We start from the raw sequence: 15,101 nt of genomic DNA, 5'->3' as shown, positions 1-15,101 counted from the left end.
GATGCAAAGAGGCTCCAATGTGATTTAGACAAGTTGGGTGAGTGGGCAAGAACATGGCAGATGTATAACGTGGATAAATGTGAGGTTATCCACTTTGGTTGTAAAAATAGAAAGGCAGATTATTATCTGAATAGTGATAGATTGGGTAAAGGGGAGACCAGGGTGTCCGTGTACACCAGTCGCTGAAAGCGAGCATTCAGGTGCAGCAAGCAGTTAGGAAGGCGAATGGTATGTTGGCCTTCATTGCAAGAGGATTTGAGTACAGGAGCAGGGATGTCTTACTGCAGTTGTACAGAGCCTTGGTGAGACCACATCTGGAGTATTGTGTGCAGTTTTGGTCTCCCTATCTGAGGAAGGATGTCCTTGCCATGGAGGGAGTGCAACAAAGGTTTACCAGACTGATTCCTGGGATGGCAGGACTGACGTATGAGGAGAGATTGGGTCGACTAGGCCGACATTCACTAGCCATGATGTGGAGATGCCGGTGATGGACTGGGGTGGACAAATGTAAGGAATCTTACAACACCAGGTTATAGTCCAACAAATTTATTTTAAAATCACAAGCTTTCGGAGATTATCCCCTTCGTCAGGTGAATGAGTGAAAAGGTTCTCAAATCGCATATCTTATACTAGGCTGGGACAGCATCACACCAATCAAAAGGTGTCGTTGTTATTCAAACAGGCCAGTCACGGAGAACAGCACGTCCCAGTACACTGGATATACATTGTGTCAATTACACAGACAGACAGAAAGAAACCCAAATGGCAGAGAGAGAGAGAGAGAATATTAAAAACATAATTTTTTTCCCCCTTTTTGCTGGTGGGGTTACGTGTAGCGTGACATGAACCCAAGATCCCAGTTGAGGCTGTCCTCATGGGTGCGGAACTTGGCTATCAACTTCTGCTCGACGATTTTGCGTTGTCGTGTGTCTCGAAGGCCGCCTTGGAGAACGCTTACCCGAAGATCGGTGGCTGAATGTCCTTGACTGCTAAAGTGTTCCCCAACTGGGAGGGAACCCTCCTGTCTGGCGATTGTTGCGCGGTGTCCGTTCATCCGTTGTCGCAGTGTCTGCATGGTCTCGCCAATGTACCATGCTCCGGGGCATCCTTTCCTGCAACGTATGAGGTAGACAACGTTGGCCGAGTCACAGGAGTATGAACCAGGTACCTGGTGGGTGGTGTCCTCTCGTGTGATGGTGGTATCCGTGTCGATGATCTGGCATGTCATAGAGTCATAGAGTTATACAGCACGGATAGAGGCCCTTCGGCCCATCGTGTCCGCGCCGGCCATCAGCCCTGTCTACTCTAATCCCATATTCCAGCATTTGGTCCGTAGCCTTGTATGCTATGGCATTTCAAGTGCTCATCCAAATGCTTCTTGAATGTTGTGAGGGTTCCTGCCTCCACAACCCTTTCAGGCAGTGAGTTCCAGACTCCAACCACCCTCTGGGTGAAAAAGTTCTTTCTCAAATCTCCTCTAAACCTCCCGCCTTTTACCTTGAATCTATGTCCCCTTGTTATAGTACCCTCAACGAAGGGAAAAAGCTCCTTAGTATCCATCCTATCTGTGCCCCTCATAATTTTGTACACCTCAATCATGTCCCCCCTCAGCCTCCTCTGCTCCAAGGAAAACAAACCCAATCTTCCCAGTTTCTCTTCATAGCTGAAGCGCTCCAGCCCTGGTAACATCCTGGTGAATCTCCTCTGCACCCTCTCCAAAGCGATCACATCCTTCCTGTAGTGCGGCGACCAGAACTGCACACAGTACTCCAGCTGTGGCCTAACCAGTGTTCTATACAGCTCCATCATAACCTCCTTGCTCTTATATTCTATGCCTCGGCTAATAAAGGCAAGTATCCCATATGCCTTCTTTACCACCTTATCTACCTGTTCCGCCGCCTTCAGTGATCTGTGAACTTGCACACCAAGATCCCTCTGACCCTCTGTCTTGCCTAGGGTCCTCCCATTCATTGTGGTTGTCTTGCAGAGGTTACCGTGGCAGGGTTGTGTGGTGTCATGGACGCTGTTCGCCTGAAAACTGGGTAACTTGCTGCGAACGATGGTCTGTTTGAGGTTGGGTGGCTGTTTAAAGGCGAGTAGTGGAGGCGTGGGGATGGCCTTAGCGAGGTGTTCGTCGTCATCGATGACATGTTGAAGGCTGCGGAGAACATGGTGGAGTTTCTCCGCTCCGGGAAAGTACTGGACGACGAAGGGTACTCTGTTGGTTGCGTCCCGTGTTTGTCTTCTGAGGAGGTCTATGCGATTCTTCGCTGTGGCTCGTCGGAACTGTCGATCGACAAGTCGAGCGTCATATCCCGTTCTTACGAGGGCATCTTTCAGCGTCTGTAGGTGTCCATCGCGTTCCTCCTCGTCTGAGCAGATCCTGTGTATTCGTAGGGCCTGTCCATAGGGGATGGCCTCTTTGACGTGGTTGGGGTGGAAGCTGGAAAAGTGGAGCATCGTGAGGTTGTCCGTGGGCTTGCGGTAGAGTGAGGTGCTGAGGTGCCCGTCTTTGATGGAGATTCGTGTGTCCGAGAAAGAAACTGATTCTGAGGAGTAGTCCATGGTGAGTTTGATGGTGGGATGGAACATGTTGATGTTATCGTGTAGTCTCTTCAGTGATTCTTCGCTGTGGGTCCATAGGCAGAAAATGTCGTCGATGTATCTGGTGTATAACGTTGGTTGGAGGTCCTGTGTAGTGAAGAAGTCGTGCTCGAACTTGTGCATGAAAATGTTGGCGTATTGGGGTGCGAATTTGGTCCCCATGGCTGTTCCGTGTGTTTGGGTAAAGAACTGGTTATCGAAGGTGAAGACATTGTGATCCAGGATGAAGCGAATGTGTTGTAGGATGGCGTCTGGAGATTGGCTGTTGTTGGTGTTGAGTACTGAGGCCGTTGCAGCGATGCCGTCATCGTGGGGGATACTGGTGTAGAGTGCCGAGACGTCCATCGTGGTGAGAAGTGTTCCTGGTTCAACTGGTCTGTGGGAGCTGAGTTTTTGTAGGAAGTCTGTAGTGTCCGACAGAAGCTGGGGGTTCCCTGTACGCATGGTAGGTTGTTACGTAAGGTTAAATCTCACGGGATCCAAGGTGAGGTAGCCAATTGGATACAAAATTGGATTGACGACAGAAGACAGAGGGTGGTTGTAGAGGGTTGTTTTTCAGACTGGAGGCCTGTGACTAACGGTGTGCCTCAGGGATCGGTGCTGGGTCCGCTGTTATTTGTTATTTATATTAATGATTTGGATGAGAATTTAGGAGGCATGGTTAGTAAGTTTGCAGATGACACCAAGATTGGTGGCATTGTGGACAGTGAAGAAGGTTATCTAGGATTGCAACGGGATCTTGATAAATTGGGCCAGTGGGCCGATGAATGGCAGATGGAGTTTAATTTAGATAAATGTGAGGTGATGCATTTTGGTAGATCGAATCAGACCAGGACCTACTCCGTTAATGGTAGGGCGTTGGGGAGAGTTATAGAACAAAGAGATCTAGGAGTACAGGTTCATAGCTCCTTGAAAGTAGAGTCACAGGTGGATAGGGTGGTGAAGAAGGCATTCGGCATGCTTGGTTTCATTGGTCAGAACATTGAATACAGGAGTTGGGATGTCTTGTTGAAGTTGTACAAGACATTAGTAAGGCCACACTTGGAATACTGTGTACAGTTCTGGTCACCCTACTATAGAAAGGATATTATTAAACTAGAAAGAGTGCAGAAAAGATTTACTAGGATGCTACCGGGACTTGATGGTTTGACTTATAGGGAAAGGTTAGATAGACTGGGACTTTTTTCCCTGGAGAGTAGGAGGTTAAGGGGTGATCTTATAGAAGTCTATAAAATAATGAGGGGCATAGATAAGGTAGATTGTCAAAATCTTTTCCCAAAGGTAGGGGAGTCTATAACGAGGGGACATAGATTTAAGGTGAGAGGGGAGAGATACAAAAGGGTCCAGAGGGGCAATTTTTTCACTCAAAGGGTGGTGAGTGTCTGGAACGAGCTGCCAGAGGCAGTAGTAGAGGCGGGTACAATTTTGTCTTTTAAAAAGCATTTGGACAGTTACATGGGTAAGATGGGTATAGAGGGATATGGGCCAAGTGCAGGCAATTGGGACTAGCTCAGTGGTATAAACTGGGCGACATGGACATGTTGGGCCGAAGGGCCTGTTTCCATGTTGTAACTTCTATGATTCTATGATTCAGAGTGTGTTGAACCTGTGGAATTCTCTATCACAGAAGGCAGTGGAGGCCAAGTCATTAAATGTATTCAAGAAGGAGATAGATATATTTCTTAATACTAAAGGGATCAAGGGATATGGGGAAAAAGCGGGAACAGGCTACTGAGTTAGACGATCAGCCATGATCATATTGAATAGCGGAGCAGGCCCGAAGGGCCGAATGGCCTACTCTTGCTCCTATTTTCTATGTTTCTATGTTTCTATCCACGTAACTGAAGTCCCTCATCCCTGGCACCATTCTAGTAAATCTCTCCTGCACCCTCTCTAAGGCCTTAATATCTTTTCTAAAATGTAGTGCCCAGAATTGAACACAATACTCCAGCTGGGGCCTAACCAGTGCTTTATAAAGGATTAGCATAACTTCCTTGCTTTTGTACTCTAAGCCTCCATTTATAATGCCATGGATCCCGTATGCTTTTTAAACAGCCTTCTCAACTTGTCCTGCCACCTTCAAAGATTTGTCTACACCCCCCAAGCCCAGGTCTCTCTGCACTCCCTTTAAAATTGTACCATTTCGTGAACACTGTCTCTCCTCATTCTTCATACCAAAATAAATTTCATCTGCCATGTGTCTCCCATTTCATCAGTCTGTCTATATCCTCCTGAAGTCACTTATTATCCTCCTCATTGTTCACTACATTTCCAAGTTTTGTGTCATCTGCAAACTTTGAAATTATCCCCTCTATACCAAAGTCCAGCTCATTAATATATATCAAAAAGAGCCGTGGTCCTAATACTGACCCCTGGGGAACACCACTGTATACTTCCCTCCAGTCTGAAAAACAACCGTTCACCATTACTCTCAATTTCTGTCTCTCAACCAATTTTGTATCCACACTGTCACTGTCCCTTTAATCCCATGGGCTTTAATTTTGCTAACAAGTCTATTATGTGGTACTTTATCAAATGCCTTTTGAAAGTCCATATACACCACATCAACCACACTACCCTCATCAACCCTCTCCGTTACTTCATCAAAGAACTCAATCAAGACCAATTAGGGACAAAAAAGATCACTTTGTGGAGGCAGAGGGCATGGCTGAGTTACTAAATGAATACTTCACATTGGTCTTCACTAGAGAAGAGGATGCTGCCATTGTAGCAGTAAAGGAGGAGGTAGGAGCGATATTGGAGAGGATAAAAATAGATAAAGAGGAGGTACTTAAAAGATTGGCAGTAGAAAAGTCACCCGGTCCAGATGGGATACATCCTCGGTTACTGAGGGAAGAGAAGGGTGGAAATTGCGGAGGCTCTGGCCACAATCTTCCAATCCACCTTAGATACGGGAGTGGTACTGGAGGACTGGAGGATTGCAAATGTTACACCCCTGTTCAAAAAAGGGGAGAGGGATAAACCCGGCAATTACAGGCCAGTTCGCCTAACATCGGTGGTGGGGAAACTTTTAGAGACAGTGGGCGCTAAATTGGGCCATGTCGTGCCGTTGTTTCGGCGCTACTCAGCCTCCCGAAGTGCCAAGATGGCATCTTGGCTGCACACGCTCGTTTCCACTTCGCCGTGCGCCGGACGCTATCTTGGTGTAGGAGTTTGCGCAGGTGCAATAACGAACGTTGGAATCATGTAAAGTAGGGAGAAAATGGATACAATCAGTGTGCAACGCTGATTTAAAGTGATAAAGTTCCAAAATGGAGTCAACGCTCAACTCAACGCACAGTCTTAACCCCGACCATCTGAACGTGTCTTAGAGTGCCTGGAGGATCCCCCACCACCGCTATTTAAAAGGACCAGGCAGGATTTACAGGTTAGTGGCTGGATTATTGCTTCTGGCTGCCGAGACATTTGTAACTGTTTTTGGAGGTCTCCTATACTTGAATACTAGGACTAGGGGAAATAGTCTCACATTTAGAGCCAGGACGTGCAGGAGTGAAGTTATAGAGTCATAGAGTTATACAGCATGGATAGAGGCCCTTCGGCCCATCGTGTCCGCGCCGGCCATCAGCCCTGTCTACTCTAATCCCATATTCCAGCATTTGGTCCGTAGCCTTGTATGCTATGGCATTTCAAGTGCTCATCCAAATGCTTCTTGAATGTTGTGAGGGTTCCTGCCTCCACAACCCTTTCAGGCAGTGAGTTCCAGACTCCAACCACCCTCTGGGTGAAAAAGTTCTTTCTCAAATCCCCTCTAAACCTCCGGCCTTTTACCTTGAATCTATGTCCCCTTGTTATAGAACCCTCAACGAAGGGAAAAAGCTCCTTAGTATCCATCCTATCTGTGCCCCTCATAATTTTGTACACCTCAATCATGTCCCCCCTCAGCCTCCTCTGCTCCAAGGAAAACAAACCCAATCTTCCCAGTCTCTCTTCATAGCTGAAGCGCTCCAGCCCTGGTAACATCCTGGTGAATCTCCTCTGCACCCTCTCCAAAGCGATCACATCCTTCCTGTAGTGTGGCGACCAGAACTGCACACAGTACTCCAGCTGTGGTCTAACCAGTGTTTTATACAGCTCCATCATAACCTCCTTGCTCTTATATTCTATGCCTCGGCTAATAAAGGCAAGTATCCCATATGCCTTCTTTACCACCTTATCTACCTGTTCCGCCGCCTTCAGGGATCTGTGAACTTGCACACCAAGATCCCTCTGACCCTCTGTCTTGCCTAGTGTCCTCCCATTCATTGTGTATTCCCTTGCCTTGTTAGTCCCTCCAAAGTGCATCACCTCGCACTTTTCCGGGTTAAATTCCATTTGCCACTGTTCCGCCCATCTGACCAACCCATCTATATCGTCCTGCAGACTGAGGCTATCCTCCTCGCTATTTACCACCCTACCAATTTTTGTATCATCAGCGAACTTACTGATCATACCTTTTACATTCATATCCAAGTCATTAATGTAGACCACAAACAGCAAGGGACCCAGCACCGATCCCTGTGGTACCCCACTGGCCACAGGCTTCCAGTCACAAAAACAACCTTCGACCATCACCCTCTGCCTTCTGCCACTAAGCCAGTTTTGTATCCAAAGTGCCAAGGCACCCTGGATTCCATGGGCTCGTACCTTCTTGACCAGTCTCCTGTGGGGGACTTTATCGAAGGCCTTACTGAAATCCATGTATACCACATCCACTGCGTTACCCTCATCCACACGCCTAGTCACCCCCTCAAAAAATTCAATCAAATTAGTCAGACATGATCTTCCCTTGACAAAGCCATGTTGACTATCCCTGATTAATCCTTGCTTCTCCAAGTGGAGACTAATTTTGTCCTTCAGAATTTTTTCCAATAATTTTCCTACCACTGATGTTAGGCTCACTGGCCTATCGTTCCCCGGTTTTTCCCTACTCCCCTTCTTGAATAATGGTACTACATTAGCGGTTCTCCAGTCCTCTGGCACATCCCCTGTGGCCAGAGAGGTTCTGAATATATGTGTCAGAGCCCCCGCAATCTCCTCCTTTGCCTCACACAGTAGCCTGGGATACATTTCGTCCGGGCCTGGGGATTTATCCATTTTTAGGCCTGCTAAAACCGCCAATACCTCCTCCCGCTCGATGTTAATATGTTTGAGTATATCACAGTCCCCCTGCCGTATTTCTATGTCTACATCGTCCTTCTCCATAGTGAAAACAGATGCAAAAAATTCATTTAGAACCCCTCCTACATCTGCCGGCTCCACACACAGATTGCCATTTTTGTCCCTAATGGGCCCTATTTTTTCCCTAGTCATCCTCTTACCCTTAATATACTTATAAAACATCTTAGGATTTCCTTTATTTTGCTCGCCAGTGTTATTTCATGGCCCCTCCTTGATCTCCTAATTTCTTTTTTAAGTATCCCCCTGCACTTTTTGTACTCCTCTAGGGCTTCCTCCGTCTTTAGCCTTTTGTATCTGCCAAAAGCCCTCCTTTTTTTCCTAATCCATTTTCGTATATCCCCTGACATCCAAGGTTCCCTGGAGTTCTTGGAACCACCCTTGACCTTTACGGGAACATGTTGCCATTGTATGGTCTCAATCTCCCTTCTGAAAGACTCCCATTGCTCCGATGCGGATTTTCCTACAAGCAGCTGATCCCAGTCCATTTTGGCCAGATCCTGCCTTATCCTATTAAAATCGGCCTTCCCCCAATTTAGAACCTTTATTTCCGGCCCCTCCCTGTCCTTTTCCATGACCACCTTAAATCTCACCGAATTATGGTCACTCTCACCAAAGTGCTCACCTACTAGCACTTCTTCCACTTGGCCGGCCACATTCCCTAGAATTAGGTCCAGTACCGCCCCCTCTCTTGTCGGACTTTCTACATGCTGGCTCAAAAAGCTCTCCTGGATGCACGTTAAGAATTTTGTACCCTCTAAGCCTTTTACACTCTGAGTATCCCAGTTAATATTGGGGAAGTTGAAATCCCCCACTATTATTACCCTATTATTTGCACAATTTTCTGAGATTTGCCTACATATCTGTTCCTCTATCTCCCCCTGACTGTTTGGGGGTCTATAGTACACTCCCATCAAAGTGCTTGCCCCCTTTTTGTTTTTAAGCTCCACCCATATGGCCTCATTAGAGGAACCTGCTAATATATCATCCCTCCTTATGGCAGTAATTGATTCTTTAATTAATATTGCGACCCCCCCTCCTCTTATACCTCCCCCTCTGTCTCGCCTGAAGATTCTGTACCCCGGAATATTGAGCTGCCAGTCTTGCCCCTCCCTCAACCATGTCTCTGTGACAGCAACAATGTCATACTCCCATGTGTTTATCAACACCTTCAGTTCATCCACCTTATTCGCAAGACTCCTTGCATTAAAATAGATGCCATCCAGCCTTGCCCTCACATATTTGCCCTGTCTTCCAAGTTGACTTGTTTTTTTCTCTATATTTGGCTGCACATCACCCCCTATTGTAGCTCCACTCTGTATCCCATCCCCCTGCCAAGTTAGTTTAAACCCCCCCCAACAGTGCTTGCAAACCTCCCCGCAAGGATATTTGTCCCGCTCTGGTTCAGGTGCAACCCGTCCGACTTGTACAAGTCCCACCTTCCCCAGAAGCAGGCCCAGTGATCCAGGAAACTGAAACCCTCCCTCCTGCACCAACTCTTTAGCCACGCATTCATCTGTTCTATCCTCCTATTTCTATACTCACTAGCCCGTGGCACTGGGAGTAATCCAGAGATTACAACCTTTGAGGTCCTGCTCTTTAATCTGCTACCTCGCTCCCTAAATTCTTGATGCAGGACCTCATCTCTCTTCCTACCTATGTCGTTGGTCCCAATGTGGACCACGACCTCTGCCTGCTCACCCTCCCCCTTGAGAATGCCCTGTAGCCGCTCAGTGACATCCATGACCCTGGCACCAGGGAGGCAACAAACCATCCTGGAGTCACGTTTACGGCCACAGAAACGCCTGTCTGTTCCCCTTACGATAGAATCCCCTACCACTATATCTCTTCCACTCTTTTTCCTCCCAGCCTGTGCAGCAGAGCTACCCCTGGTGCCAGGAAGTTGGCTGCTGCTGCCTTCCCCTGATAAGTCATCCCCCTCAACAATATCCAAAGCGGTATATTTGTTTGAGAGGGGGACGGCCACAGGGGACCCCTGCACTGCCTGCCTGCTCTTCTTACTCTGCCTGGTGGTCACCCAATTACTTCCTGCCTGTACAACCTTTACCTGCGGTGTGACCATCTCACTAAACGTGCTATCCATGACGTTCTCAGCATCGCGAGTTAGGAAATGCTTCTACACGCAAAGGGTGGGAGAAGTTTGGAACGCTCTTCTGCAAACGGCAGTTGATGCTCGCTCAATTGTGAATTCTAAATCTGAGATTGATGGATTTCTGTGAACCAAGGGTATTAAGGGATATGGGGCTAAGGCGGGTATATGGAGTTAGATCACAGCTCCACCATGATCTCATTGAATGGCGGAACAGGCTCGAGGGGATAAATGCCACTGCCACTTGCTGCCTCCTGATCTGCGCCACCTTCTCCTGCAAGCAAGTGGGACGTGTGTCTGGGTGATGTGCCTGTCATGGTTGAATAGCTGGCAGTGTGTGTGGCCTGTGAGTTTTGGGTGGGCAGCTTGAAGCAATGGTAATGTGTGAGGGTGAGAGGAAGCGTCTGGTTGGAAGAGTTGAGTACTGATTGAAAGAGTTTGTTGGTATGTGGGTGATGGGGGGTGTAGTGTGTGGGGCAGTGGATGCAGCCAGTGGTGCATGGTGGGAGACGCCACTGGACAGTTGACCTCACTCACCCTGACCACTCATGTCAAAGCATTGAACTTCTTCCTGCACTGCATCCATGTTCATGATGCTGTGCTCCAGGCATTGACTTCATCCCCCGCTGCCTCCCACTGCCTTTTGGATATAAGTCTGGAGACCCTCTTACCTTCCCAACAGCACCCCCCCCCCCCCACTGCGGATATAGGATGTCCCTCCTCTGTCCACCTCTTGCACCAAGTTCTCTGGTGCATCAGCAGAGAACCTTGGTGCATGCACTCTCTCAGGCCTGGTACCAACTCAGATCGGCAGATTGGTGAGGTCTGGTGTGCAGATTGGAGGTTGTGGGATTTAGTGGTGCGCAACCTTTATTTAATGTTTTAATGTAACTCATCAGTGTGTAAACATAGGGATAGGACCTGCATCTGTGCTTTACATGTGCGATGTCTGATCTCCGTTCAGACTCTGTGCAGACACCAAACTATTGTTTTCAGCAAATAACAGGTACCAGTTACCTTTAAGAGATTTCTAACTGACAGCCTGCCTTTAAGAGACTGGAGCTGCCCCTGCTGGTGGAAATTGTGAATTGCATGGAATCCTCGTTCAGTGCTGATTTCCAATACAGACTGCAGATAAGTCCTCAGGTGCGACAAAAGTCTCATCCTGCCTGCGCAGGGGCCATTGGGCGCGGGGTAATAGTGGATCCTGCTACCCCCGCCCAGAAACAGGCCCTATCCAATTTTCCCCAAATAATCCAGGACAAAATTAATTGGCACTTGGAAAAGCATGGGTTTGTTAAAGGAAAATCATGTTTGACTAACTTGATTGAGTTTTTTGAAGAAGTAACGGAGAAGGTTGATCAGGGTAGTGTGGTTGATGTTGTGTATATGGACTTTCAAAAGGCATTTGATAAAGTACCACATAATAGACTTGTTAGTAAAATTAAAGCCCATGGGATTAAAGGGACAGTGTCAGCGTGGATACAAAATTAGCTAAGGGACAGAATACACAGAGAGTAGTGGTGAATGGTCGTTTTTCAGACTGGAGGGAAGTATACAGTGGTGTTCCACAGGGGTCAGTATTAGGACCACTGCTCTTTTTGATATATATTCACGACCTGGACTTGGATATAGAGGGTATAATTTCATAGTTTGCAGATGATACAAATGTGAAGGATAGTAACAGACTTCAGGAGGACATAGACAGACTGGTGAAATGGGCAGACACATGGCAGATGAAATTTAACACAGAAGTGTGAAGTGATACATTTTAGAAGGAAGAATGAGGAGATGCAATATAAACTAAATGATACAATTTTAAAGGGTGTGTAGGAACAGAGAGACCTGGGGGTGTATGTACACAAATCTTTGAAGGTGGCAGGACAAGTTGAGAAGTCTGTTAAAAAAACAAATGGGATTCTGAGCTTTATTAACAGAGGCATAGAGTACAAAAGCAAGGAAGTTATGCTAAACCTTTATAAAACACTGGTTAGGCCCCAGCTGGAGTATTGTGTTCAATTCTGGGCACCACACTTTAGGCAGGATGTCAAGGCCTTAGAGAGGGTGCAGAAGAGATTTACTAGAATGGTACCAGGGATGAGGGACTTCAGTTATGTGGAGAGACTGGAGAATCTGGGGGTGTTCTCCTTAGAACAGAGAAGGTTAGAGATGTTTGAAATCATGAATGGTTTTGACAGAGTAAATAAGGAGAAACTGTTTCCAGTGGCAGAAGGGTCGGTAACCAGAGGACACAGATTTAAGGTGATTGGCAGAAAAGTCAGAGGCGATATGAGGCAACAATTTTTACGCAGTGAGTTGTAATGATCTGGAACGCACTGCCTGAAAGGTGGAAGCAGATTCAATAATAACTTTCAGAAGGGAATTGGATAAATACTTGAAGGGAAAAAAATTATAGGGCTATGGGGAAATAGCAGGGGAATGGGACTAATTGGATAACTCTTTTAAAGAGCTGGCAGAGACTCGATGGGTGGAATGGCCTCCTCGTGTGCTGTACCTACTAGGATACTAAGTTATCAAACACAATTTTCCTTTAATAAATCCATGCTGGCTGTCATTTATTCACCCATTAAATGTAATGCTTTGTATAATGGGAACATTAGAGCCAGTCCTTGTATAGTGAGTAACTGATGCCAATCTCTGAACTTCTGATGAATCTGGTCCCATGGCAGCTCGTGTGATGCCTACCTGTGTAGTTTGATGGTAACTGTGTGCCCAGGTAATTAATGCCCATAATTGGGTAATGGTGTGAGATTAAGTACCAATATTACCACTCGAACCTGACACAAACCAGGATGTTAAAACTAAATCAATCTGTTAACTAGCAAAACAAACCGATTGAAGACGCCAATTATCTAGACCACCTGCCGCAAACCACGAGACTCCCTCAATCCAAGACTTTCCTGAACCTGTGGGAAGACAGGAATTCCACAAATCAGGCAGAAAAAATGCTTTTTCTCTAAGAGTGAATGATTTTGTATTTGTTTCATCCCCAGCCATCCTGATACAAAGTCCGACCCAGCCAATAACACCATGGTAAGTACAGGCTGCTCCATTCTCCCTAATTTCACTCTGTACAAACCAGACAATAGACCCCGAGGCCTTGGTACGGCTCGATGCTGTACCAGGTGGTGCCATTATCACAGTGCCATCAGGGAAACCCAGTGATTAGGTGTCAGCCATGGCTCAGTGGGCAGCACTTTTGACGCTGAGTAAGAAATTCCTGATTTCAAGTCCTACTCCAGAGACTCGAGCCCATAATCTAGGCTGACGAACCAGTGCAGTACTGAGGGAGTGCTGCACTGTCGTAGGTGCTATCATTATCTGTGTGCAAACAGTGATCCTGCCTTTGTGCAAACACTGACCCTCTCCATGTGCAAACACTGACCATCCCTGTGTGCAAACACGGACCCTCCCTGTGTGCAAACACTGACCCTCCCTGTGTGCAAACACGGACCCTCCCTGTGTGCAAACACTGACCATCCCTGTGTGCAAAAACTGACCTTCTCTGTGTGCAAACACTGACCATCCCTGTGTGCAAACACTGACCATCCGTGTGTGCAAACACTGACCCTCTCCATGTGCAAACACTGACCATCCCTGTGTGCAAACACGGACCCTCCCTGTGTGCAAACACGGACCCACTCTGTGTGCAAACACTGACCATCCCTGTGTGCAAACACTGACCATCCCTGTGTGCAAACACTGACCCTCTCCATGTGCAAACATTGACCATCCCTGTGTGCAAACACTGACCCTCCCTGTGTGCAAACACTGACCCTCCCTGTGTGCAAACACTGACCCTCTCTGTGTGCAAACACTGACCATCCCTGTGTGCAAACACTGACCATCCCTGTGTGCAAACACTGACCCTCTCCATGTGCAAACACTGACCATCCCTGTGTGCAAACACGGACCCTCCCTGTGTGCAAACAAGGACCCACTCTGTGTGCAAACACTGACCATCCCTGTGTGCAAACACGGACCCTCCCTGTGTGCAAACACGGACCCTCCCTGTGTGCAAACACTGACCATCCCTGTGTGCAAACACTGACCCTCTCCATGCGCAAACACTGACCATCCCTGTGTGCAAACACGGACCCTCCCTGTGTGCAAACACGGACCCTCTCTGTGTGCAAACTCTGACCCTCTCCATGTGCAAACACTGACCATCCCTGTGTGCAAACACGGACCCTCCCTGTGTGCAAACACGGACCCTCTCTGTGTGCAAACACTGACCATCCCTGTGTGCAAACACGGACCCTCCCTGTGTGCAAACACGGACCCTCCCTGTGTGCAAACACTGACCATCCCTGTGTGCAAACACTGACCCTCTCCATGTGCAAACACTGACCATCCCTGTGTGCAAACACGGACCCTCCCTGTGTGCAAACACGGACCCTCTCTGTGTGCAAACACTGACCCTCTCCATGTGCAAACACTGACCATTCCTGTGTGCAAACACGGACACTCCCTGTGTGCAAACACGGACCCTCTCTGTGTGCAAACACTGACCATCCCTGTGTGCAAACACTGACCCTCTCTGTGTGCAAACACTGACCATCCCTGTGTGCAAACACGGACCCTCCCTGTGTGCAAACACGGACCCTCTCTGTGTGCAAACACAGACCATCCCTGTGTGCAAACACTGACCCTCTCTGTGTGCAAACACTGACCATCCCTGTGTGCAAACACGGACCCTCCCTGTGTGCAAACACGGACCCACTCTGTGTGCAAACACTGACTATCCCTGTGTGCAAACACTGACCCTCTCCAGGTGCAAACACTGACCATCCCTGTGTGCAAACACGGACCCTCCCTGTGTGCAAACACGGACCCTCTCTGTGTGCAAACACTGACCATCCCTGTGTGCAAACACTGACCCTCTCTGTGTGCAAACACTGACCCTCCCTGTGTGCAAACACTGACCCTCCCTGTGTGCAAACAGTGACCCTCTCTGTGTGCAAACACTGACCATCCCTGTGTGCGAACACAGACCCTCCCTGTGTGCAAACACGGACCCTCTCTGTGTGCAAACACTGACCCTCTCCATGTGCAAACACTGACCATCCCTGTGTGCAAACACGGACCCTCCCTGTGTGCAAACACGGACCCTCTCTGTGTGCAAACACTGACCATCCCTGTGTGCAAACACTGACCCTCTCCATGTGCAAACACTGACCATCCCTGTGTG

General features: G+C 47.9%; 2 protein-coding genes across 7 annotated transcripts in view; one reads left to right on the top strand and one right to left on the bottom strand.

Annotated features, from left to right (window-relative positions):
* The window catches only part of tespa1 (thymocyte expressed, positive selection associated 1), a 148,587-nt gene that overhangs the window by 100,856 nt on the left and 32,630 nt on the right, over positions 1-15,101 (top strand). For all 4 annotated transcript variants that reach the window (XM_067999949.1, XM_067999948.1, XM_067999947.1 and 1 more), the window contains one exon: positions 12,904-12,943. In XM_067999949.1, the coding sequence (XP_067856050.1) occupies positions 12,904-12,943 (40 nt within the window). The remainder of the gene's footprint in view (positions 1-12,903; positions 12,944-15,101) is intronic.
* The window catches only part of LOC137334886 (uncharacterized), a 90,801-nt gene continuing 76,251 nt past the window's right edge, over positions 552-15,101 (bottom strand). For 2 of the 3 annotated variants that reach the window (XM_067999943.1, XM_067999945.1), the window contains exon 2: positions 553-3,038. In XM_067999943.1, the coding sequence (XP_067856044.1) occupies positions 1,306-2,949 (1,644 nt within the window). In that variant the 5' untranslated portion in view covers positions 2,950-3,038 and the 3' untranslated portion in view covers positions 553-1,305. Of the gene's footprint in view, positions 3,039-15,101 lie in introns of all 3 variants that reach the window. The other variant, XM_067999944.1, reaches the window with a different exon arrangement.

The sequence above is a fragment of the Heptranchias perlo genome, chromosome 18 (genome assembly GCF_035084215.1).
Source record: "Heptranchias perlo isolate sHepPer1 chromosome 18, sHepPer1.hap1, whole genome shotgun sequence".
Lineage (NCBI taxonomy): Eukaryota > Metazoa > Chordata > Chondrichthyes > Hexanchiformes > Hexanchidae > Heptranchias > Heptranchias perlo.
The sequence above is the reverse complement of the archived record's forward strand: the minus strand, read 5'-3'. Positions and strand labels throughout refer to the sequence as shown.